At 40.4% G+C, this 26,042-nt stretch overlaps 1 protein-coding gene across 4 annotated transcripts in view; it reads right to left on the reverse strand.

Moving 5' to 3' along the window:
- The window catches only part of HSD17B7 (hydroxysteroid 17-beta dehydrogenase 7), a 106,466-nt gene extending 82,359 nt beyond the window's left edge, over positions 1-24,107 (reverse strand). The window contains exons 1-8 of one of the 4 annotated variants that reach the window (XM_049709176.1): positions 23,937-24,103; positions 21,471-21,674; positions 18,231-18,323; positions 17,032-17,146; positions 11,701-11,895; positions 8,038-8,142; positions 7,067-7,123; positions 3,547-3,645 (exon numbers count right to left, since the gene is read on the reverse strand). In XM_049709176.1, coding sequence (XP_049565133.1) covers positions 3,547-3,645; positions 7,067-7,123; positions 8,038-8,142; positions 11,701-11,895; positions 17,032-17,146; positions 18,231-18,323; positions 21,471-21,674; positions 23,937-23,971 — 903 coding nt within the window. In that variant the 5' untranslated portion in view covers positions 23,972-24,103. Of the gene's footprint in view, positions 1-3,546; positions 3,646-7,066; positions 7,124-8,037; positions 8,143-11,700; positions 11,896-17,031; positions 17,147-18,230; positions 18,324-21,470; positions 21,675-23,558; positions 23,695-23,936 lie in introns of those variants that run through there. The other 3 variants (XM_004282033.4, XM_049709179.1, XR_004478191.2) reach the window with 3 other exon arrangements.
- Positions 24,108-26,042: the final 1,935 nt, after the last annotated feature.

Genomic DNA, 26,042 nt, shown 5'->3' on the forward strand with positions numbered 1-26,042 from the left:
GGAAACACAAAAGACCCCAAATAGCCCAAGCAATCTTGAGAACAAAAAACGGAGCTGGAGGAATCAGGCTCCCTGACTTCAGACTATACTACAAAGCTACAGTAATCAAGACAGTATGGTACTGGCACAAAAAACAGATCAATGGAACAAGATAGAAAGCCCAGAGATAAACCCACGCACATATGGACACCTTATCTTTGATAAAGGTGGCAGGAATGTAAAGTGGAGAAAGGACAGCCTCTTCAATAAGTGGTGCTGGGAAAACTGGACAGGTACATGTAAAAGTATGAGATTAGATCACTCCCTAACACCATACACAAAAATAAGCTCAAAATGGATTAAAGAGCTAAATGTAAGGCCAGAAACTATCAAACTCTTAGAGGAAAACATAAGCAGAACACTCTCTGACATAACTCACAGCAAGATTCTTTTTGACCCACCTCCTAGAGAAATGGAAATAAAAACAAAAATAAACAAATGGGACCTAATGGAACTTCAAAGCTTTTGCACAGCAAAGGAAACCATAAACAAGACCAAAAGACAACCCTCAGAATGGGAGAAAATATTTGCAAATGAAGCAACTGACAAAGGATTAATTTCCAAAATTTACAAGCAGCTCATGCAGTTCAATAATAAAAAAACAAACAACCCCATCCAAAAATGGGCAGAAGACTTAAATAGACATTTGTCCAAAGAAGATATACAGACTGCCAACAAACACATGAAAGAATGCTCAACATCATTAATCATTAGAGAAATGCAAATCAAAACTACAATAAGATATCATCTCACACCAGTCAGAATGGCCATCATCAAAAAATCTAGAAACAATAAATGCTGGAGAGGGTGTGGAGAAAAGGGAACCCTCTTGCACTGCTGGTGGGAATGTGAATTGGTTCAGCCACTGTGGAGAACAGTATGGAGGTTCCTTAAAAAACTACAAATAGAACTACCATATGACCCAGCAATCCCACTACTGGGCATTTACCCTGAGAAAACCAAAATTCAAAAAGAGTCATGTACCAAAATGTTCATTGCAGCTCTATTTACAATAGCCTGGAGATGGAAACAACCTAAGTGCCCATCATCGGATGAATGGATAAAGAAGATGTGGCACATATATACAATGGAATATTACTCAGCCATAAAAAGAAATGAAATTGAGCTATTTGTAATGAGGTGGATAGACCTAGAGTCTCTCAAACAGAGTGAAGTAAGTCAGAAAGAGAAAGACAAATACCATATGCTAACACATATATATGGAATTAAAGAAAAAAATATGTCATGAAGAACCTAGGGGTAAGACAGGAATAAAGACACAGACCTACTGGAGAACGGACTTGAGGATATGGGGAGGGGGAAGGGTGAGCTGTGACAGGGCGTGAGAGAGGCATGAACATATATACACTAACAAACGTAATATAGATAGCTAGTAGGAAGCAGCCCTATGGCACAGGGATATCGGCTCAGTGCTTTGTGACCGCCTGGAGGGGTGGGATAGGGAGGGTGGGAGGGAGGGAGATGTAAGAGGGAAGAGATATGGGAACATATGTATATGTATAAGTGATTCACTTCGTTATAAAGCAGAAACTAACACACCATTGTAAAGCAATTATACCCCAATAAAGGTGTTAAAAAAAACAACATTCTGCAGTGCATTTCTATGAAATGCTAATAAAATACTTTGGTTTATAGAATTAAACATTTTCTCCCCTTGGTAAACCAATTATTCCTTCAAGATCAATAGATAGTAAGTCCAAACAAATTCTGAGGGCCTAAAAGTAAGCTCATTAGTTTACAATAGAGTTCCCAAAGTGTGTTCTTTGGGATGATGTTAAGCATTATGTAAAATTTAAAGAGAAAAGAAAAAGTTGTATAGTCAAGAATAGCTTGCAAGCAGCAGGATGAAACACGTCACGCATATTTCTTAACTGTATCAACTTCTCAAAGTCTTTACTGGGCTAATGTGCATTGTGCATGTCTCTGAAAGAGGGACATATAATATGAAGCATTTCTCAAATTTACTTGGCTGACAAACTGCTTTCTGCAAATCTTCTCAAGGAACTATCCCACAAAAGGTATTTTGGGAAACACTGGAGGTTCATAGGTTCATTTTCAGTAAACATATACCACGGGAAGCAGAGAGCCTGGTTCCCCTTAGACCTCAAGCTACTGACATAGACAAGATCACTGACAATTTTGACTCTGACTTAGCTAACTTATTTGCTTCAATCTAATTTTATTTTATGCCGATTCCTCCTCACAATAAGATAGGCAGTGAAAAATGGGAAGCTAAAGTAAACCTTACTCATGACAAAAATACAACAAAATTAGGACTTCACTGGTGGCGCAGTGGTTAAGAATCCGCTTACCAATCCACCTACCAATGCGAGGGACACGGATTCGAGCCCTGGTCCAGGAAGATCCCACATGTCTCAAAGCAACTAAGCCCGTGCGCCACAACTACTGAGCCTGTGCTCTCGAGCCCGTGAGCCACAGCTACTGAGGCCTGCACACCTGGAGCCCGTGCTCTGCAACAAGAGAAGCCACTGCAATGAGAAGCCCGTGCACTGCAAGGAAGAGTAGACCCCGCTCGCCGCAACTAGAGAAAGCCCACGTGCAGCAACGAAGACCCAATGCAGCCAAAAAAAAAAAAAAAAAACAACAAAATTAATCCCTTACAGGGTCAAAATAAAACTTTTTTCATTTTTCTAATATGTAACTAGGTTTATTTTTATTATTTATCTGGCTGTGCCGCATCTTGGTTGCAGCAGACAGGATCTTCGTTGCCGCGTGTGGGATCTTTAGGTGCAGCATACAGGATCATTTTTAGTTGTGGCATGCGAGACCTAGTTCCCTAACCAGGGATCGAACCCCAGCCCCCCTGCATTGGGAGTGCTGAGTCTTAACCACTGTGCCACCAGGGAAGGCGCCTGTAACTATGTTTAATTTCATTTTAGGTTACACAGAGTCTACAAAACACAGCATTCATTTTTTTTCCAAACTCCATCCCGTTCCTCCTCAAAACACCCGTCTATTAAAGCTAACAGTTGTCATAAGTGGAACTGAACACTCAAAGGGAAGCTAACTTCACTCAGAAAGATGCTTTATATTTCATCCAACTTGTGACACATTTCTTGAGCACCTGCCATGTGCAAGGGAACATGCTAGGAATGATAAGCTCCTCATGGAGCTTATCCTTGGACAAAGGGGCCCACTACTGAATGAATACTACACAGAACTGGCATAAGAGGTCAAAAAAGCCTAGCATGAAAGCATCTGACCTGATGTAAAAGGTCACGTGAAAGCTGTGATCTTAAAGATAAACAGTAGAAATGAATCAATAGAAAGAAGGGTAAGAGCAGTTTAGGTGGAGAGAAGGTGTGCCATGGCTGAGAGGCAGGAGAGAGCAGAAAGAAATGAAAACAGGCCCACATGATGCCAGCGAGCGGAGACGGGAGGCCCAGGAGAGAGAAGCTGGGCAGCTGGTAGGGCTGGTCAGGAACCCAGCAGCAACCTCTTCAGTGAAACAAAGGAAACATTTACCTTTTTGGACGTTACGTAATTGCTTCCAAAGCCAGTGGTGGCACTCAGATATTTCACCAGAGGATCGAGAGACTCGGGCTTTTGGTGGAAAAGCCAGACCTGGAAAAGAAGAGGGTGTCAGTGATTCTTCTCTTCTGCCCAAGGTGAGTGAGGCTGGAGGGGATGTACAATCAGCACTTTACAGAGCCCCAGACAAATCCTAAAAGTCCTCCTGAACAGCATCAGCTCACTGTGATGCCTTCATGAACCACTACTATAATTCGAAGGAAGACAGTAGGGCAGCCTGCTTAATAGCATCCTGTGAAATTTTTATTTAAAGCAAAAAACCATATTTTAGCTGTCTCTTCTCTTAATCCCCAGATTAAAGTTCATGGCATGTGGTCTGGAGCTTATTCAGAGTGGATACTCAGCTCCCGCCACAGTAAAGTATGGGTCACTGATGTGATATTTTATTAATAGATAAGCACACACACGTACAACTTTCAAAAGATGTACGTGGTAAAAAGTCTTCCTCCCCAATTTTCTAGCCACCCAGTTCTCCTCTCTGGAAGCAAACACTCATGCTACTGTTTTGTATATTCTTCTAAGGAAATCTATTTGCTTAAAAACATATATATCCATTTCTCTTATGCAAATGGAAGCAAAATATACACACTACTCCACACTTTGCATTTTTCACTTGAACAGGCCTTGGAGATACTTTCAAATCAGTATATGAAAATTTTATTCTCTTTTAAAGTAGCACAGTATTCCATTTCATGGATGTGCCACACTTTATAGAATCAGTTTTCAACTGCTAGACCTAGAGGTTCTTTCCAGTTTTTGCTATTACAAACCTCACTGTGATGAATGATGAATACATCATGCCATATAAGTTTGAGTACATCTATAAGATAAATATCAAAGATGGAATTGCTGGGTTAAGGGTATGTGTGTTTATTATTTTGAATGATCTTGTCAAAGAGTCCTTGATAGAGGCTATATGAGGCTACTCTCCCCCAGCAATGTAGAAGAGTGCTTATTTCCCTAGACCACTGCCAATATAGTACATTATCAAACTTTCTAATATTTGCTAATCAGAGTTGAAAAACAGTTTTTCATTATAGTTTTAATTCGCATTTCTCTTAGTAGGAGTAAGATTAGGCATCTTTTCATATGATTAAAACAGTTTCAAAACTCTCTGTTCATGTCCTTTGCCTATTGTTCCAATAGGTTGTTTTTCTTGATTTGTTGAAGCTCCTTAGATATTAAGAAAATGTAACCCTTTATCTATGGTATGAGTAGCAGGTGTTCTTCCACTTTGTGGTTACTCTTTCGAGTGTATGTGTAGTGAGAATTTTAGTCATGTAAAATTTTTTTTACTTTTATTAAATCAAAATTTTCAGTCTTTTCTTTTATGGTTACTGGGTGTAGCTAAGCCTCCACACTCTTAAATTATTTTATAACTTCCCCGTTTTTGTTTTTTTTTTGGCAGCACCAAGCAGCCTGTAGGATCTTAGTGCCCCACCCCCCGTATTTTTTTCTAGTAACTATATATTTTAATTTTTATGGATCTTTTAACTTACCTAGAATTTTATTTGACAGTAAGGTAAGAAGAAAAGATCCTATTCTATTATTTTCTGAATAAACCATCTTTTCCCCATTGTTTTGGAAGGCCATCATTATCATCTACCAAATCCCTGTATGCTATGGGCCTATTCTCAACTTTCTATTCTGTTCCATTGATCTGTCAGTTCACATGCCAGAACTATACTTGTTTCATTAAGATGGTCTTCTTTAAAATCTCAAATGCTGAAATACACAGAATCCTTTACAATAAGCCTTCTCTCATTTACTCCTATAATTCCTATTTTATAGTTAATAGCAAAAGGCTTAGATGAGTGAAAAACATGTGCCCAAGGGTTCACAGCCAGAAACTGGAGAAATGGAATTCGAACAGAATTACTATAATTCTATAGTAATAGAATTATATATAGCACATTCTTAACCACTGTGCTTTAGGCCACTCAGGTTCAAACCATCTAAGGAGATAAAACTTATCCAAAGATTGAAGAGATTCTTGCTACACACGTGGTGTGCTCAAACCCTCATTTGTATCCACCAGCATATATAACCATCACTAAGTGGTAATTACCTCCCACCCATCCACACTGAAGGAAATTACAGCAGGGTCACAACAAACTTTTAAAACTGTGACACTGGGGTCATGCTGCTCATCTCATCCAAATCCAACCTATCCTTCAGAGCCCGGATTAAGCCCGACTCAGCAAGCAAAGCCTCCTCCAACTAGTCCAGCCCCCCTGTGATCCTCCTTTCTGATTATTCCTACAGTACTTGCCACCAGATGACAGAATGTCTTACTTTCTTGTCTATTTTCTCTATTCATTCTTTTTTTCTAAACATGACTCTAAGCTCCTTAGTAACTTCTAAGTATTTTGACTTCTAACTAGATTTTGACTTCTATTTCCACACCACCGACACTCAATATATACTTGACCTCTAGACTTGATTTTCAGTGACATAAATGTGCGGAATGAGTGCCCTAAAGGACTATTCATTATCTTAAATAGTTTGACATATACCTTAAGAAATAATTAAAATTAGTTTAAAAGTACTTGCTTCTACTGTGTGTCTCTACAATCAATGCATTTGTTTCTGCAATGTTTACCAAAAGAAGAGTGCCAAGTCAATTCCCTTAACGTTTGCCTTAATTTCAATTCAGCTACGATTTAAGAATCTGTTAAGTATGAGCACTACAGTGCTAGGCTCTCGGGTTTTCAAGATGCCTAGCAAAAATCCTGAGGGAGCTAAATGGAGTGAGGGAGACACACACACACACAGAACTGACTTTAGTACAATAGAATTTCAACCAGATGGTGTAAAGCACAGAGGACAAATAAATTTCATCTTGTATGATGATTCTGATCCATTAGTAGTGGATGTCTTTGGGCCTTGAGTTGAATAACACTCAGAGACATCATTTATGTAAACAGAACAGAGTATTATGATCCATTACTAATGTCTGCCATTGATGAGGAAACACATGCAATCCACACATGTGCGATTTAAGGAAACGAACTTGTTTTCTAATAAAGTAACAACTCGATTCTCGAATATTAACAGAGAAAAGAGAACCTTCCCATAAGGAAATGGAGCTGGACTTCGTTGCCTCTACTCTTGACCCATGAAACACACCTTCTCCACAGGAAATCTCACACTGACTGCCCAGCCACCGTCTTGCTTTGCCTGCCGCTGCAGTATTCCACGCTGTGCTCTCCTCCGGCTGCTCATGTATTTTGCTTCTACAGAACTGCTGTCCCCACAACCATGGTATCCAGTGCCATGAAACATACTAAACTTTCAAAGTTCACTCCTAATGCTCAGAACTTAGTCCTAAACAGGACCTTGATTATTCAGAGCTTGTTCTCTTATCTTTTCTGTTAAGATTGTTTCTAAACCAGTGAACTTACAGTCTACATCTGTGAAGTGAATACAATATATTAAAACTCTAGTAACATACCAGTGCTTCTGTTCCATTGTATGGTGTCAACGTGAAAGCATTTGCGAAAAAGCGGAACTAAGAAAAAGAAAACCATAGTCATTTCGTGGTGGTTTAGTCACAAAAGCATTATTCATTTAAATATTAATAAAAGACAACCTGCATTTCTTATTATAGAGCATTTTTAAGTTTCAAAAAATAAAGAAATCTAAATAAGAAATATCACTTAATCTCCATTACTCCAATCAACCACTTTTAACATGAAGGCATATTTCCTTCTCATCTTTTTTCTCTGCCTGCTATAATGGAGGGATATTTTTTTCCTGAGCTCTACAAGGAGGGACATTTCCTAAAAGCGACATTTTCTAATGTGTGCTGGAGGACACTGGTCCTGCAAGATGCTCAAAATACAAAACAAGCAAGCAAAAACATGATTCTATGATCATACAATGCACAATCATACACTTTTGGGGAACTTTTAATGCATCTGACTACATTAAAAGCTCAGAGAAATCCAGTTTGATATCGTTTAACTCGTTATTGACCAGGGGATTTTTGCAGAAACTAATGCCTGTAGCCGGTAATTTGTTATGAATATTGAAACGTCTCTAGTCAATAACGTTTGGGTAACAAAAGACGTATTAATATGTCTCTGAGACGTATATAACATATTAATGAGACATAATATACGTCTCAATAATGTGTGAACACAGGTTTCCCAAAATTATATAATCATAGAACTCTTGGGATCTATGGTGCATGACCAAAGAAACATTCCCTTAAAGAAAAGTGGACACCCAGATGGTGGTACAGTCGGAATATCAGGTAGTATGAAGCAGAGATTACATACTAAGTAACGTCAAAACCCTTGAATGAAATGGAATTCTGCCACCTTTAGATTCAATTTCTTATTTCCCAACCCTTAAACACAACTTTTTGGTTCCAACTCGAACAGCTTAAGTAAACTAAGACAAGAAGTATTCATCACTTACCAGCCATATGATTGGCATGATCAACGTCCACACAAAGGGAGGCATAATTCCATATGTCAAATTGGTCAACACCGTACCTGGGCACGCTACACTGGAATACAGACCCTGGGAACACAGAAAGGGGTAGCAATTAATTTTAATTCAATATACTTTGAGTCACCTATGTGCTAGTTAATAAAGGAGATACACAAATGAGCCAGCAAGCCAGGGCATCAAGGATCTATGCTCTAAGTTGTCCTTGAAGCTGGGTAGACCATTTCAGTTTAAGAATCATGTACTGAGAACTCACTCTGAGAGGCACTCAGGATGCAAAAAATAGTAAGATAAAGTCTCTATTCTCAAGAAACTTAGAGAACAAAGAATAACCAAGCTTGAAGCTGGACGAGAAAAGTAGGACCTGGTTACCTGAGTTTTCCATGTTAATAGCTTAATTGAAGATCAGCTGACCAATCAAAATAAGCTGTGACAAAGCGAGAGAGTGGCATGGGCATATATACACTACCAAACGTAAGGTAGATAGCTAGTGGGAAGCAGCCGCATAGCACAGGGAGATCAGCTCGGTGCTTTGTGACCGCCTGGAGGGGTGGGATAGGGAGGGTGGGAGGGAGGGAGACGCAAGAGGGAAGAGATATGGGAACATACGTATATGTATAACTGATTCACTTTGTTATAAAGCAGAAACTAACACACCACTGTAAAGCAATTATACTCCAATAAAGATGTTAAAAAAATAATAAGCAGTTAAGATAAAAAAAGACATACACAGTAAAGTCTTTGCCTGCAAGAAGTTTCTGATCTAGTAAATACAGACAACGAAACCTCAACTGTGTCTGTTTCCCTGCAGGTATATAAGGTCCATATCTCCAGCTTGAGTTGGGAGCTCCTGGCATCAGAGAGGAATGAGGGCTGTGTGTGGTTCCACAAAGACCTCCTCCAACTGAAGATCTCTAAATCAGGTTCTTAGCCCAGGACTCATCATTTTAGAAAGATCTGTTCTATAAAGAGAGCCCCAGTTAACATACGGCACGTATTAGTAATAGAAGAGGCCCTGGGTGGTCTTTAGTAATCCTTGGAGCACTGGGATTTGTTTTACTAGTTTATTTGGTTTAATTTTCACTGCATTTTACCTTATTTTGATGTTGACCATTTTAATTTATATTTTTATTACTTTTAATCTTATTATTTTTCTTTTAAACAAAAATAGAAAATGCCAGTGTAGCACAGTCAGTTCAGTGGACAGAAAGTACCCTGAGCATCAAAAGCTGAAAGGTCTTCTTTATTCAGTGCTGCAAGGGCCTGGAGGTGCCTGAAACGGATAATCCAGCCCCCGAGAGTCCCCCTGATTTACCAACAGTCCTCTGAAAACAGTCAGGAGTCTTAGAGACCAAAAATTCTTCCCAAGAATATTTTGCCCCAAAGATAGCTAAGGAAAATTTCTTATTCTGGGAACTAGCCAGGAACAGTTAGGGCCTTTTCAGCCCTAAATGAAGACATCTGTGAACTAAAATCCAGGGCTTCCAACACATACAACTTTCTGACATTAAGCAACAAAAGAAACAAGCAAGGAGGCCGTCTTATCCAAGACTACAGTCACCCCACACGTTTAATCCTAGGGAATGAGTGTGACGACCCTGAGTACTTCCACAAGGCCTGTGTGAGGGGCCATTCATGGGTGGTTAGTCTTTCAGGTAGCTTGTACAGACCTAACAACATTTCCAGTCATACAAGGCTTCAAAGGGAGGTAGCTCTTTATTAGCTACTTCTCTATTCATAAAAGCCAAGGAGAAAAATCACAGGCTGCAAAATAATCACACAGATTTTAGGAGGTGGCAGCATTAGCTAAATCTCCCTTTTCTGTAAAAGATGAAATTCCAAAATTTATTTGACAATTGAGACAAGCAAAATCCCAGAGCTTATTATGAAAAGAGAAACTAATCCACTCTGACCTTACCCCTAAAAGGGAGTTTCCAGAGGACAAGCAGTTGTGACAAGTTTTTAAACATCTCAAGAAATCTCAGGAGGAGGCTCACAACTGGACCCACACACTGAGCTCGAATAATAACAAGAAGAACAGTCAACACACAAACACACATAAGCACATGCACACACAGGTGCAGACCACATGACCACAGACACCCATACCCAAGCACACATACCACATATACAATCATTCATATACATATGCACACACCCAAAAAAACCACACATGTGCATGTGGATAGGCACACTCACACATGTATGCATGCACACAAGCACACACCCTCCCACCCCCCACGCATTCACGCCCACATGTGTGCAGACACATGCACACACGCAGGCAAGCACACACACACACATTCTGAGCACAAAGCATGGCTGTGACTGCTTCGTACCAATCCCATCAGTCAAGCCTCCCAACAAATCTATGAGGCAGGCACTATTATTATCCCTGTTTCTCAGATAAGGAAACTGAAGTACAAGGAGATTAAATAATTTGTCCAAGTTTACAAAGCTGGTGACAAAGCAAGGATTCAAATGCATTTCTAGAGAATATGCTCATAGCTTCTACTTTTATACCACCCTCTTCACTAAGAGGCTTGATTCTAAGAGCCAGTTCTCAGAAGTGAGAATTCCACCTGACGAAGGTCTCCACTGCAGAATCAACCAGGTCTAGACCATTACGTAAGGCTTAGATTGCTGTACCTAAAGTGTGATCAAAGAATGTCCCTTAAGGGCAGATAGTTTCTGCACCGTCTTTTTATTTTTCCTTCCTCCTCGATTCTGAGCCTGAGCCAGTACCCTAAAAATGGTCAGTCTTTTGTAAATATTAGTGGAATTAAATTTCTCCCCAGTCCCACACTCAAAAAACACAGTCAAAGCAAACAAAGGAAAATGCCCATGGGAAAGACCAGAGATTTCCAGTTAAGATTTTAGACCTGGGCAAGAGAGACACACAAAGAAGCACTAAGTTCCAGACCACAGAGGACACAAGGAGCCAGCATGACTGACAACAGCTGCTCTCAAAACCCGGGTCCTCACAGAGACAGAGCTCTGCAGCCTCACCAAAGGTCACCACTCTCCAGAAGGCTTTCTAAGTACCAACTGTCCTGTAACATCAGATATAATAAACACTGGGTGGCCGCATGGCTTAGTGGGAAAAATCCAAGCTATGAAGTTAGCCGTGGGCTCAACTCTGAGCTCTACCCTTTACTAGCTGCGTGACTTCTGGGTAAATGACTTAAGGGCTCCAATCTTTCGTGTCCTCATATGAAAATGGGAATACTCAGACCTACCTTACTATGATGGGAAAGGTATTAAATGACATACATAGATAAAAAGGACGGCACCTAAAACATAGCAAATGCTTAACAGTAACTACTGACATTGTTAGTAGTATCATTCTATTATATAAAATATAGCTCTTGAAGAGCTATGGAATGGTGAGTGAACCCCCATATATCTAAAAGGTCAGGAGCTAATCATCTCGGCCCTAAAACTTTCCTATACACCAACTCTCAGTCTTCATCATGTCTTATCTTGTCCTCATAGCAATCCTGCTCAAGAAACAATATTTCATCTTCTAAACTACAATAGTTACTAGAAAGCCAGCCATCTTACTAGGAAATCAGTGGTAGTTCAGAAATCATGGCCCTGACATTTCCATATCACTGAGACAGGCCTCACCCGCTGGTTGAAGTTCCTGTTCAAAGCCACACTCAGAAGGTCAATAGCATATTTGGAAGAGCTGTAGGGCTCCTGGCCTTTGCTGTGCTGGATGTCCTCAAGGTTGAAATTAGATTTCACTGCATTACGAGATGATGTCCAGATGAGCTGAGATGGACTGTCACTATGACACAGGAGAGATTCCAGTTCCCGAATCTGAATGAGGAATAAAAGAAACAAAAAATGTATCAAAATATACTGGGGGAATACAAGATAACAATTTTGAAACCAATATAAATGTACACTAGAATTGAACAGGTATGGCATTGGTAGAGTGGGACACAGGTACACAACAGAAGAGACTAGACTGATCTATGTGGTAAGGGATTAGAGTCAGAGACATCAGTGTGAACTCATGATTAGCTTAAAAAATATTCAGATGGTTACATACAAAATATTTACAGATATTTATACATAAATGGGTTAGTATGCACACAGATACATCCTTGCTCTGTTAGCTGAGAGAGCCTAGAAGCAAATGCTATCTCAACAGCAATAAGCACCCAGACCTTGGTTTCTAATACCATTCTCCAATAAAAGGAAACAGATCTCCTTAGGAAAATGGCTGATTCTAAGACTGGGATAGGAAATACGTAAGATGAGTCTTAAACATCATGTGATGCCAAAAAGGATGTGCTCAAAACAAAACCAGAAAGCCATAATGATGAGGGCACGTCGAAGATATAGAGGTTCCACAGGACAGAAAGCCTAGAAATAAACCCACGCAGCTATGGTCAATTAACTTAAGACAAAGGAAGCAAGAATATACAATGGAGAAAAGACAGTCTCTTCAATAAGTGGTGAAGTGAAAACTGGACAGCTACATGTAAAAGAATGAAATTAGAACATTCTCTAACACCATACACAAAAATAAACTCAAAGTGGATTAAAGACCTAAATGTAAGACCAGATAGTATAAAACTCCTAGAGGAAAACATAGGCAGAACATTCTTTGACATAAATTGCAGCAATATCTTTTTGGATCCACCTCCTAGAGTAATGAAAATGAAAACAAAAATAAACAAATGGGACCTAATTAAACTTAAAAGCTTTTGCACAGCAAAGGAAACCATAAACAAAACAAAAATACAACCTACAGAATGGGAGAAAATATTTGCAAATCATGCAACCAAAAAGGGATTAATTTCCAAAATATACAAACAGCTCATACAGCTCAATATCAGAAAAAACAAACAACCCAGTCAAAAAATGGGCAGGAGATCTAACTAGACATTTCTCCAAAGTAGACATACAGATGGCCAAGAGGCACATGAAAAGATGCTCAACATCGCTAATTATTAGAGAAATGCAAATCAAAACTACGATGAGGTGTCACCTCATACCAGACTACAAATAATAAATGCTGGGGAGGGTGTGGAGAAAAGGGAACCCTCTTACACTGCTGATGGGAATGTAAACTGGTACAGCCACTATGAAGAACAGTATGGAGGAGCTCTACTAAAAATAGAGCTACCATATGATCCTGCAATCCCACTCTTGGGCATCTGGAGAAAACCATACTGCAAAAAGATTCATGCACCCCAATGTTCATTGAAGTACTATTTATAATACCCAAGACATGGAAGCAATCAACATGTCCATCGACTGATAAATGGATAAAGAAGATGTGATATATATATATATATATATATATATATGTCACAATGGAATATTACTCAGCCATAAAAAAGAATGGAATAATACCATTTGCAGCAACATGGATGGACTTAACATACTAAGTGAAGTAAGTCAGAGAAAGACAAATATCATATGACATCACTTATATGTGAAATCTAAAAAAATGATACAAATGAACTTATTTATGAAACAGACACAGAAAACAAACGTATGGTTACCAAAGAGGAAAGGTCAGGGGGGAGGGATAGATTAGGAATTTGGGAATAACATATACACACTACCATATAAAAAATAGATAACCAACAAGTATAGCACAGGGAACTATACTCCATATTTTGTAATAATCTATATGGGAAAAGAATCTGAAAAAAAAAGATGTGTGTGTGTGTGTATATATATATACACACACATACAGGTACGTATAACTGAATCACTTTGCTGTACACCTGAAACTAACACAACATTCTAAATCAATTGTACTTCAATAAAATTTTTAATAAATAAATAAAATTTTTAAAAAGATATAGAGGTTCCAACTGAAAGAGCTCCCAATGGCCCAAACTAAAATAATTTGAGCAAGAAAATAAAGTAGTATTTATAATACAAAGGAGAAAAATATATATCCATGAATCTGCATGGATATAACAAATGATTTTTTTCAGTTTTACCGAGGAATAATAGGCCAATAAATAAGTGATTGGAAAAAGATTAAGTGGAGGAGAATAGACAAATCTCCCTTGCAGAGAGCTACTTGCAGTAGCTACTCTACTCTTAAGGAGGTCAAGCACAACCCCTTAAGTGTGGGCTACACATAGTAACTCTTCCAAAGAGTACAGTATGTAAAGGGAGAAAGAAACAAGTAACTTAGTAGTGGAAAAACCTGACAAACACTGATTCAAGTCAGGGGATCAAAAAGAACATCAATATACCTAGAGTCTGTCATACAGAGTGAAGTAAGTCAGAAAGAGAAAAACAAATACCATATGCTAACACATACATATGGAATCTAAAAAAAAAAAAAAAGGTTCTGATGAACCTAAGGGCAGGACAGGAATAAAGACGCAGACATAGAATGGACTTGAGGATATGGGGAGGGGGAAGGGTAAGCTGGGATGACGTGAGAAAGTGGCACTGACATATATACACTACCAAATGTAAAACAGATAGCTAGTGGGAAGCAGCCGCATAGCACAGGGAGATCAGCTCCGTGCTTTGTGACCACCTAGAGGGGTGTGATATAGGGAGGGTGGGAGGGAGGGAGACGCAAGAGGGAGGAGATATGGGAACATATGTATAACTGATTCACTTTGTTATAAAGTAGAAACTAACACACCATTGTAAAGCAATTATACTCCAATAAAGATGTTTAAAAAAAAAAAAGAACATCAATACTGATAAAACATATTGATTGGATGTGATGAGAATGGCACTCCATCTCTGTGGTCTTCTTCCTAAAAACACATTTTCTCAAATCTAACCATGAGGAAAACAGACAAATCCCAATCAAGGGACCATGTACAAATACCTGAGCAGTAATCCCAAAACTGTCAAGGTCTTCAAAAACAAGGAAAGTGTGAGAAACTATCACAACCAAGAAAAGCCTAAGGAGATTTGACTATTAAATGTAATGTGGTATCCTAGAAGGGGTGCTAGAACTGAAAAGGGACATCACACAAAATTAAAGAGTTCTGAATAAGGTATGGACTTTCATTAATAGTAATGTATCAATATTGGTTCACTAATTGTGACAAATCTACCATACTAATGTAAGCTGTCAATAACAGAGGAAACTGGGCATAGTGTATGCAGGAACTCTCTGCAATAATTCTATAAATCTAAGATTATCCTAAAACTAAAGTTTTATTAAAGAAAAATCTAGGAAAGCTTCCAGATGTGCAATGAACATTTACATCAAACACAATCAAGAGAACTCATGAACATGAGATTAAATCAGTTACCTGGTTCCACAACTGTAATATTGCACTGTGCCTGGAACTTTACAGAAATTCTCTCTACTCTTTTAACAGTCCTAAAAGTTTGGTCATTTATAATCAAACTGGGGATGGATCCATTTATATAATGCATTTACATCTGGACATAGAATCCAAGTTTGTGATCCATAAAAAGTTGTAAGATTCCTAAAACTAATTTGGAGAGAGTCGAAGGCGTCATAAACCTTCCTATCATTTTATTTGATAAATCAATCCCAAAACCCCTGCTGATAGGCCTACCTATATAAGGATACACAAAGATAAGTCATGTCACAAGGACACCTGTAATAACTGTGCCTTTGGCCACAACTCTCCTCTGCCATTCCCCCAACCTGGATTACCCCAATACTAGATATCCTTAACAACTTAATTTTTTAAACAATAGATTCATCAAAAAATTAACAGACTATTAACAGCAACAATTAACTTACCCTCTACCACTGCCAATTCATTTAATAATTTGAAAAGAGAGCAAAGAGGAGAGGATTATGAAAAGATAAAGGAAATATTAGATAATGAATCCCTGTAGAGTTATAAAACATGACCATATAAGAATTCAATCCCATCCTGAACTATATTTTAACTTTTGTCATTGAAAAGGTAATACCACATATTTTTTTTAAGATTCATGTTTCATTCTAAAGGATCTAGAATGAAACATGAATCTCCCACTCATCCCTGATGCTCTGGCACCCCAGTTCAAAGGTATCCACTGTTCCCAATTTCATCTGTATCCTTCTAGAAATAGTATATACATGTATATACAATGTGTAAAGATATATATTTTTGTTTGTTTATACAAATGAGATCACACTATACAAATTACAACCTGCTATTTCTTCTCAATAATGAAATACTAGAGGCTATCCCATGTAAGTGCAAAATATTTATCGGATTTCTTTTAGTGGTTTCACAATAGTCCAATGTTTATGTATATCTTAAATTATGTATATTCAGGCTAGTCCTCAAGGAGGTCCAATTTTGAGGGAAATTAGGTTTAAGGTGAAAAAAGTGATCATGAATATAAAAGTGTCAGAGATACAAGTTCTACGCAAGCAAACCCAGCATTAGAAGGAGTTCTCGCACCAAGGAATTAAAAGCAACTGGCAACATATCTGGCCATTACTTAATCTAGATATTAAAGCTGTCCTATGAGACTAAACTTGAGGCAAAAGCACAGAACAACCTAGACAAGTTGCACATCCCTTGCTTAACTTTATAGTTGCCTGAAATTGTGGCATACCAGACTGGATGCTTAAAAAAAAATCACAAATCAAGATAGTAAAAGATTAACCATGAAGTAGTGTTTAATAATGGCTTCCCTGTCACCCCATCCTATCTGATGCAAAGCCCCGTTTCAAAGACCATTTAGAACAGTACTGGTGCACTTACTCAGTTTTGTACATTGTTTCTGAAGGTGCTTGTGTGTTTATACCTTACTTTCTCTCCGATCTCTAAAGCTGATGTCAAAAGAAAAAATATACCAGTAGGCTGCTTTAAGCAATGTCTTCAAAGAGTAGAGTGATCACCCTATTTAAACACGCAAAGATTTAATGCTAGCCATAAACTAATGAGCTTAACAAAACAGCACTGTGATCTATCTGTGCAAGTGTTTAGGATCACAGTACTAAGTGTTGGCTTATTAAGCCCAAAGCCTTTTTACCAGGATAAAGTGGCCAAAGACATTGGTTGCAAACACCTCCTGGAGGCCATCGGCAGTAATCTTTTCACTCTGGGTCAGCACTCCTTCAGCTGTAGAGAATATATGAATCGCTTTTCTGAAACAGTAGAAGACAATTGCATGACTTTTTAAAGCTTTTTTAACTGAAGATACTAAACAGACACCCCCTCCTGCCTTCCCCCACCCTAAAACTACATTTTCCTTGATTCTGTAATAACAGGAACAAAAATACCTATTTCTCAGAGTGGGTTATCATGAGTACTAAATCAAATGCAAAAATGCTTTCTTGCCCCAATTCACAGAAGGACTTACATAGTTATAGCTCATACTACCAATAGGAACCTGAGTCTCTCAAAAACCTGCTGCAAAAACTCTCGTCACCTCTTTCCAAACCAGGTTACAAGTCAGCTGCCCTGGGGAAATAATAGCGACGCCAAGAAGAAAAAGTCATCCCCTGAACACTGACTTTTAACTGCTGAACAAAGTTAAACAGGCTGTTTTATTATCAGGAATTCTTGAAGCATCGAATATACTAATTGATTTGCTGTGAGATCTATGTCGTAGGTCAAGACCAGCGTGGAATTTTGTGTGTAGGGCTCTGTTTAATGGCAGAGAAGTAAAACAAAAGTAGCAGTATAGGAAATAGCATGCAGTGAGAGTAATATCTGTTTATGAATAAGTACCCTGGGTCACAAAATAAGATTTATTTCTTACTGTAGGTTGTGGTTAAACATTTTTGGAAGCCACTCTAATAATGCATATAGAGAATCTCCCAGGAAGGTATTTAGGTCTGTACATTTCCCCAGCCTACTGGTCAGGGCACCTGGCATACAGCTGAGAAATGCTTCTCAAGTTGCCTTCCTGGGTATTAGAGTCTCACTGACAATTCTGCCTAGTTCTGAAATGTTCTTGCTAACAGACACAGTCAGGCAGACCAAAATTGACCTGCCAAAACGTCCAACCACTCAGAATGTCCTGGGGACCAAGAACACAATAAGAATCATGACTTGCAACATTCCTCACAAAGATGAAACCTTCTTTCATGACATGGCTGCAACACGCCCTTTCTGTCTTCATTCTTCTCAACACCCCCTCATCTCAAGTTATCCTACTGAGGGCAAAACTAGGCAAAGTGATAAACACCTTCCTTCTAATCCGTTCACCTAGAAGACGGAAATTACCTTGAAAAGAGGCCACAGAAAAGTGCTTTGATATTTAGCTGTGGATTAGGCATGATTCCAGCATTTAGATATACATAGTCAAATCTCTGAAACCTGCAAGTAAAACCAAGAAAAGATCGTTAGTTATCTCTTTGAGCAACTAGAATAAAGAAGGCCTATGAAGGACAGAAAGTACTTTCTGAACCAAAAAGATAGCCATAGCAAGCCAAAGCATCAGTATTACATTCTCAACAGTTTTTCTTTAGCCATGGTAAATATTTGAGTATTCTTTTTTTTGATGGTGGCTTCAAACAGAATTTGGAGAGCTATAACGGGCTTTGAAGTCCAATCTTCTCTGATCAATGCCCCTTCCAGCTTAGTCCTCCCAACAAGGCACTGAAGCAACTTTCTATTAAACCCACTCTCCTTCTGGTCTTAGAAAGTTTTTTGCATTTTTTTTTAATTCACATCTTCCCTCATTGACAAGTGAAATCTATATAATCTGATCCATCAGTGCTGGAATCTGAACGCCAAGATATCCACTAGAGCATTAGATCCATGTGGAAACCTCTCCTTGTTCATGGCCAGGTGCTCTGTGTCATAAAGTAATGAAAGCTCACAAGAATACAGTGAGATTATAGAAGCTGAATGGGGGTAAGGTGCTTCCGATAGGCTCCCTCCAGGACACGTGTGAAATGCTGACTTGCGAAGCCTTTTTCACCAACATAAACCTTGATCTAAGTGTATTCTTTTTGAACTAGATTCAAGGTAAGTAGAGCCGTGCTCATTACACTTACAGACACTATGAATATTCAAAATGTCGCCTAGAATTCTGTGCACCACACTGTCTCCCTGTCCTCCGTATAACCCAGGACAACACGGGCCACAGCTACTAAAGCTGGTACCTCAGGATCATACATGGTTACCAATACACACCACACACGACATTTCCTGATCATCCTATAAGTAATCAACAGCCGCATGGCTCTAATTATAAACTGACTGTTTAAACTGCTCATACTGATACCATCAGGTTATCCATGTAAGAGCCACAAAGACAGTATGGGTCCAGCTATTGCTAGTTGTTCCATTATCTAACTTGCAAACTTTCATCTAAGTATACTAACAAATCTCCCTGGGAATGGAGAGGGAATGTGTAGCAAAGAGTGGAAATGGCAAATTTCCAAATTCAGGTCTGGCTGCAGTTAAACGGCATAGTACCCTTGAAAGCTTAAATGATTGACACAAGTGCTCTATTCTGGATAAAACGGAACCACTATTCCTTATCAGTTTTCAGCGGCACAAATCTAATAGAACAGAGTATCACAGGTGGAAAGACCAGCATCAGGAACGGTGCTGCTTCAGCCAACTGGAAAGGGCCCTTCTCAAGCTCTCTTAGCCTCTAAATTTAGGTCCACAGTCGAAGATATCCATTTGGGCCATGAAGTGCAAGACATCCTTCGTATAAGCAAGAGATCTATCTGGACACTGTCACATATTCCCAAATTTGTCAGTATCACTACAACCATCATTTCCTAAATTCGGATAATACCACCCACCTCAAAGAGAGCTGTTTTGAGGATTAAATAAATACATCAACGCTGCACTTAAATGCTGACAGGCAGCTGGGACAACTCATCATCTTAGTGCTACCTTCTTCCCCACAGCCTCCCCCCTTACGTTTGGGTCGAATTACTAAATATCTCACTAAATACTAAATTACTAAAACTGTGATAACCTATCCTGAGCCTCTGAAGGCAGTTGAGAATAGTCAGTACTATGAATGTCACAACATGAAATCTCAAAACTGTACTGAAATGGGCTACGACTAACTGAGGATGAAGGTTCTATTCTGCTAAACAAGGAAATAACTAAATCTATACAAAACAGGATGAGAGAGCCAACTGGCTGAGAAGGTTTGGGGACAGAAAGCCTGCAAACACGACTTGAAACTCATAACTGCTCTCCCGACTTGAGGGTTTTTAAATCAGCAAGGACACTGACTGTATAGTTTCACAGACTTGGAGACAAGTTATGGAAAAGTAGATGTGAAACCTAGAAAAGCTCAGTTTTTAGAAAGACAGTGTGACAGAAAATTCTAGGAGCTCAGCAGTAGAGGAGAGCAAACCCTCATTTACAAAGGGCTAAGGCTGCAGGGAAAACTGTGCCGAAGAAAACCAGTTTCACTTTGTAACTTGTACATGTGGAACAGGGTAATGCAAATTGCTATCAATAAACATATACAAAATGCAATCTATTGAGCTTCCCTGGTGGCGCAGTGGTTGAGAGTCTGCCTGCCGATGCAGGGGACACGAGTTCGTGTCCCGGTCTGGGAAGATCCCACATGCCGCGGAGCGGCTGGGCCTGTGAGCCATGGCCGCTGAGCCTGTGCGTCCGGAGCCTGTGCTCCGCAACAGGAGAGGCCACAATAGTGAGAGGCCCCCGTACCGCAAAACGAAAACAAAACAAAAGCAAACTATTATTCTTCAGCCAACGCTTTAACCAAGAAGGTCTTCCTTATGTATACTGAAGTTCATTTTATTGTCCAAGGAAATAAAGCAGCTCTTGCTTTGTAAGGGCCTCAATTACAAAAATATAATTAATAATTTATTGATTAAATTAAATGACTGATTAAATTTAATTATTCCAGATATTGCTAGGCCTCAGCATGGACTAGTGCAGGGTTCTTGACTTTTTGATCATAAATTCCTCTTAGAATTTAATGAAAAGCATGCCCTCTCGCTCCAGAAAAATGCACTGTGCACCCATATGCAATTTATTGTACACACTTTCTGGGAATTTATACTTCCAAGGACTCTATCCCCTCATATACTAAATATTTATCAAATGTTTATTACATGCCAATTACTGTCCAGGTATGAACAAATTTTTAGTGGCCTGGGGAAGTTTCTTCACTTGTCAGTACCTGCCCTACCACTTAATGAAGTTCTTATGTGAAGGAAAGATGCAAAAAATGCATTCAAACATCAAAGGACTTACACTAACATAAAGCTTCACAACTGACCACATGTCAAAATACACTGATAAATTAATCTTCATGGAATGGTCATGATTTTGACTGAGAATGAAATTTTGGTACTGAGGCAAGGCAATAACAGGTCACTCTATACAGATTTCCTCAGAGTAACTTCTTTTTAATACTGCACCTATTTCTTTTTTAGGTTTTCCTATCCTTTCTTATTCTATTAGCTGTTGTGTTGAACAATCACATGAGAGAAAAGCCATCCACAAGAGGCATACCTTTGCTTGAGCTCCTTGGAGGCCTGGAACACTGACGGCAGGCTGCTGACATCCACCTGCACGGTGGAGACCTCCGCGGTGGGGTGGGAGGCCAGCAGAGCAGTGCGGACGGCTTCCGCTTTGCTCATGTTCCTGCACGCCAAGCACAGGTGAAGCTCATGGTCTTCCTCCAGCAACCGCCTGCAGAGGGCTAGGCCAACGCCACTGAAAGGACAATTCAGATACAGAATATGCATTCAATGAGATGGTGCCAAATAGAAGCATTTCTCCCTGGCTCAGAAGACTGATTTTGTCAGCTTGAGCCCCAACCAGGAGCCCAGGTAGACAGAAAGAATTCAAAAATTGTGTATATATGTGCCACATCTTCTTTATCCATTCATCCGATGATGGACACTTAGGTTGTTTCCATCTCCGGGCTATTGTAAATAGAGCTGCAATGAACATTTTGGGACATATATACACTACCAAACGTATGGTAGATAGCTAGTGGGAAGCAGCCGCATAGCACAGGGAGATCAGCTCGGTGCTTTGTGACCGCCTGGAGGGGTGGGATAGGGAGGGTGGGAGGGAGGGAGACGCAAGAGGGAAGAGATATGGGAACATATGTATATGTATAACTGATTCATTTTGTTGTAAAGCAGAAACTAACACACCATTGTAAAGCAATAAAAAAATAATAATGTTGCAATAAAAAAATGTAAAAGAAAAAAAATTATGTAAATAAGGGGGAACCCTCCAACTCTAATAGTCACTGGCTCAGGACGCTGTCCCGTTTGTGTCTCTTTCATTCTGCAAAAGCTCGATGACCCAAATAACTCGACTGCAAATCAGAGTTCTCCTTTAGCATTTCTTTTAAGACAGAGTTTATCCTGCCAGTGGTTTTCACTTTACACTGATTATGACACTCATGAAAGTGATTCAGTACATCACCAGCAAATGTGGAAAAGAACATCTTATTAGTGTTTTCCGGTGTGTATGTTTTACTCCGCTAAGTTCCTCGAGGGCAAGGGCTCTACTATCTGTTGGTATCATGGCCAGTAGCAGGAGCACCAGAAATTCCTGATAAGGAATGGATGAATCTTTCAAGGAAAAGGTATAAGTAACATGGCAGGAGATACAAGTCCCTCTCAACTGCTACGATTGAATAACCAACAGGAAGAGAAAGAACTCAACATGATTAAGTAGAAGATAGGAATGGGACATATAAGATGGGTACCAGGAGAGAGAAGCAGGGATGAGTACAAGTGTCAAAGATAAATGACCTCCTTCAGAAAGAGCATTGTGAAACCACATAATGGGGACAGCATTCAGACCAGGTTGGCTGATAACAATGAAAACCTGGGTAAATGGGTTTTCTTCCAAGACTTAAGCTGATTCCAGGCAAAAAGCCTAGTACCATCAGTAACCTGAGCATCAAATATAGTTATGTTTATTCATCCCCACTTGAGAATCGGCCTTTACTACAAATATACAACTGCACGTATCACAATATTTGTAAAAGAAACAAACACACAAAATCAAGTCTGACTTATTTAAGCAACTTCCACATAGGAAGCACCGAACCAGTTGTTAAAGTTACTCAGGTGAGGGCACGCTAAAATTCTGCCCATTACAGACACCTGCCAGGTTTGGCTTAGTCAACATGGACATGGCCAGATAACTGAAAGTGAACTGATTTTAAATGACATTTAACATATCCTCAGTCTTAATCCCCCCAAAACTCTAAATGCAACAATTAGAAAAATGGTTTGGTTACTTTCATCCTCCACACACTGTTCACTTAATAGCAAATGAGAAGTAAAACAGGCACTAGAAGAGGCTGAATCCAAATGCCCAACCCTGGAGTAATTACTCATTGGCAGTATGGTTATTTGCACTCCTTCCATGCCTTAACAGGAAAAAGCTGCTTTTCTCTGAGTTTCTGAAGAGTATATATACTAGGTGTCTAGCACGGTGTTACATGGAATGAGATTTTTCCCCCCAGTGTTCTAACGCTCATGGACGCTGAAATTTACCTAGGGCCAGAAGCCTAGCACAGAAAAAACAGCTGGAGTACAAAATACGGCAACCTGGTCACGATTAAATTACCAGTGATGAGAAAGTCAAAGACGGGAAGGAGGCGAGGTCTGCGTGGGAAGCGCCCTTTCCCTGGATACAGACAGTATCGTCATTGAGAGACTCATCTCTTAGTGGCGCTCTAGTTTTCTTTCCGCTGTCATGTTTAATTCAAAGCACCAGTTACTGAGCCCCTCACTGGGCCGACAAGTCCGGTACCTCGCGCAGTGGGGGACCCAGGGAAGAGCGGGCCAGGGTCTCGGCCATAGTCCCCACCGAGGCAGGGTCAGCGACGGGAGCTCCCAGGGTCGGTCTGCGGCAGGTCCTCCTGGCCCGGTACTTCCTGCTCCCTCGGACCGCCCCCCCCACTCCACCCCGCCGCCGCCGCCAGTATCGCGATGGAGCCCTCACCTGCTCGCCCCGGTGATCAAAACCACTTTACGCATGGTCGCGCACCCTATCACCACGCACCCTGAAGCAGGTACCGCGCAAAGCTTCTCACAAGTATTATACTTTGACCCGTATCCCCGCCCCGGCCGCGCCCCCAGCCCTTCAATCAGGGCCCGGCGGGGCCCCGCCTCCCTTTGCGTCCTCTACTTCGCGCTGGGCCCCTCCTCCATCGCAGCCCGCCTTCCGCTCGCGGCGCGGGGGCGGGGATGGAGTGAGATAGGCCGAGGGGCGGAGCCGCATGTCGCCCAAGGCCCAAGCCAATCCGGGCTCTCCCCGCCCCTGACCCTGCTCGCCCCGCCCCTCGGCGGAGCAGGTGTCCCGCCCCAGACCCTGCGCGCGCCGGTGGCGTAAGGCGTTTGTCTTGCTTGGGCTGTGCTCCCAGCAGAGCGATAGGGTACGGGCTTCGTGGTATACACAGGGTCGATACCCTGGCGCCTCCGATTGGCCCTTCACTGCAGGAAGACCTCAGGATATTTGCACCAGAGCTCCTTATTTTAGAGGAAAGGTTTGAATCTAGGAACTGAAGTTTGGGGACTATCATCTACTTAGTTTTCCATCCAGGCACTGTGCCACTTAACAGCCCAGCTGCCCCAGAACTCCTCCTCCTCTAAAAAACTCATCTTCGCGAAAATGAACATTTGTTTTATTAAGAACTTTACGTAGAATCATGCATGAAGTACCAATTTTCAAAACTTGGAATATGGTATGGAACCAGAGAATCTCAGAACTCCGTAGGACGCAATGGGTCGTGTACTGTAACCTCCTATTTCATTATGTTTCAAACTCTTTGTGGTAAAAGACCCGCTTTGTTTTTCAAAGCCATCCCAGATGGGTACTTTTGTAATATACAATAAAAATAAATTACTAGAAAAATGAAATAAAATGCAAAAGGCATACAAGCCCCAATTTTTTTTATTAGCTTCAACAGATGATACTCTGCCAAACTGCTATAAAAACTTACTTTAGGGGCTTCCCTGGTGGCTCAGTGGCTGGGAGTCCACCTGCCAATGCAGGGGACACGGGTTCGTGCCCTGGTCCGGGAGGATCCCACATGCCGTGGAGCGGCTGGGCCTGTGAGCCATGGCCGCTGAGCCTGCACGTCCAGAGCCTGTGCCCCGCAACGGGAGAGGCCACAGCAGTGAGAGGCCCGCGTACCGCAAAAAAAAAAAAAAAAAAAAAAACTTACTTTAGGTTTCTGGATTATTGTGGACTGGTAACAATATGACCATCACCAGTCCCGGTCCACACTAAGGAATACTGCGCATCATGTATCAAACTCTGTGCAACACACTTTATTTCACAGCCTCTTTCAAAATTTTAGTTATTTATAAACAGCAATGATCTCTGAAAGATATGACTGAGATCATTTATATTGGCTTTTGAATACCCTAGAGGTTTTGATTAATTTGGTATCAGTTAAGTATGAGATAAATCCTATACCAATAAAATTAGACTGAAAGAATAAATGTGATTATTAAAGATTTGATTCCTAAATTATCAATTCTTCTTTATTATTTGGGTGAAACACAGCTACTATCCTTAATCCCACTTTCAATTATTCTAAGAGGCCACAATTTAATAATATTTTCTCAAAGTCTTGGGGTAAAATTAACCCCATGTTGGGCTGCACCCTGCAGTCTTGCAATCCTTGCAACTGCCCAGTCGCTAGACCAAAGAAAGAACCAGAAGTCAGCTACAGAGACATCAATGATTTATTGCACAGGGAACCTTACAAGTCAGAGGCAATGATCCTGGAGTGACACCCCACTGTGTATGGCCAACAGCAGGCAGGACAAGGCAGCAATCTTCGCTACACAGTAGAGGAGAAGGTTATCAGTAATAGGGGATTTGACATCAAAAGAGCTCCTTGGTTGCCAGGGGGACTGCTGGAAGGTCTTGTTCTTTGGTTTAGCAACCATTGCAAGGGCCAGATTTTCTTGTTGATGATCAAACATACTGGAGTCATTCTGGTCCTCGGGCTAGAACAATAGTTAGCTGGGGGTTGGGCTGATCATAGAGGTAGTTACTAATTAAACTTTGTGCTTAGGAGAAGGAGGCAGTCATGTG

This window comes from Orcinus orca, chromosome 1 (genome assembly GCF_937001465.1).
Source record: "Orcinus orca chromosome 1, mOrcOrc1.1, whole genome shotgun sequence".
NCBI classification, from domain to species: domain Eukaryota; kingdom Metazoa; phylum Chordata; class Mammalia; order Artiodactyla; family Delphinidae; genus Orcinus; species Orcinus orca.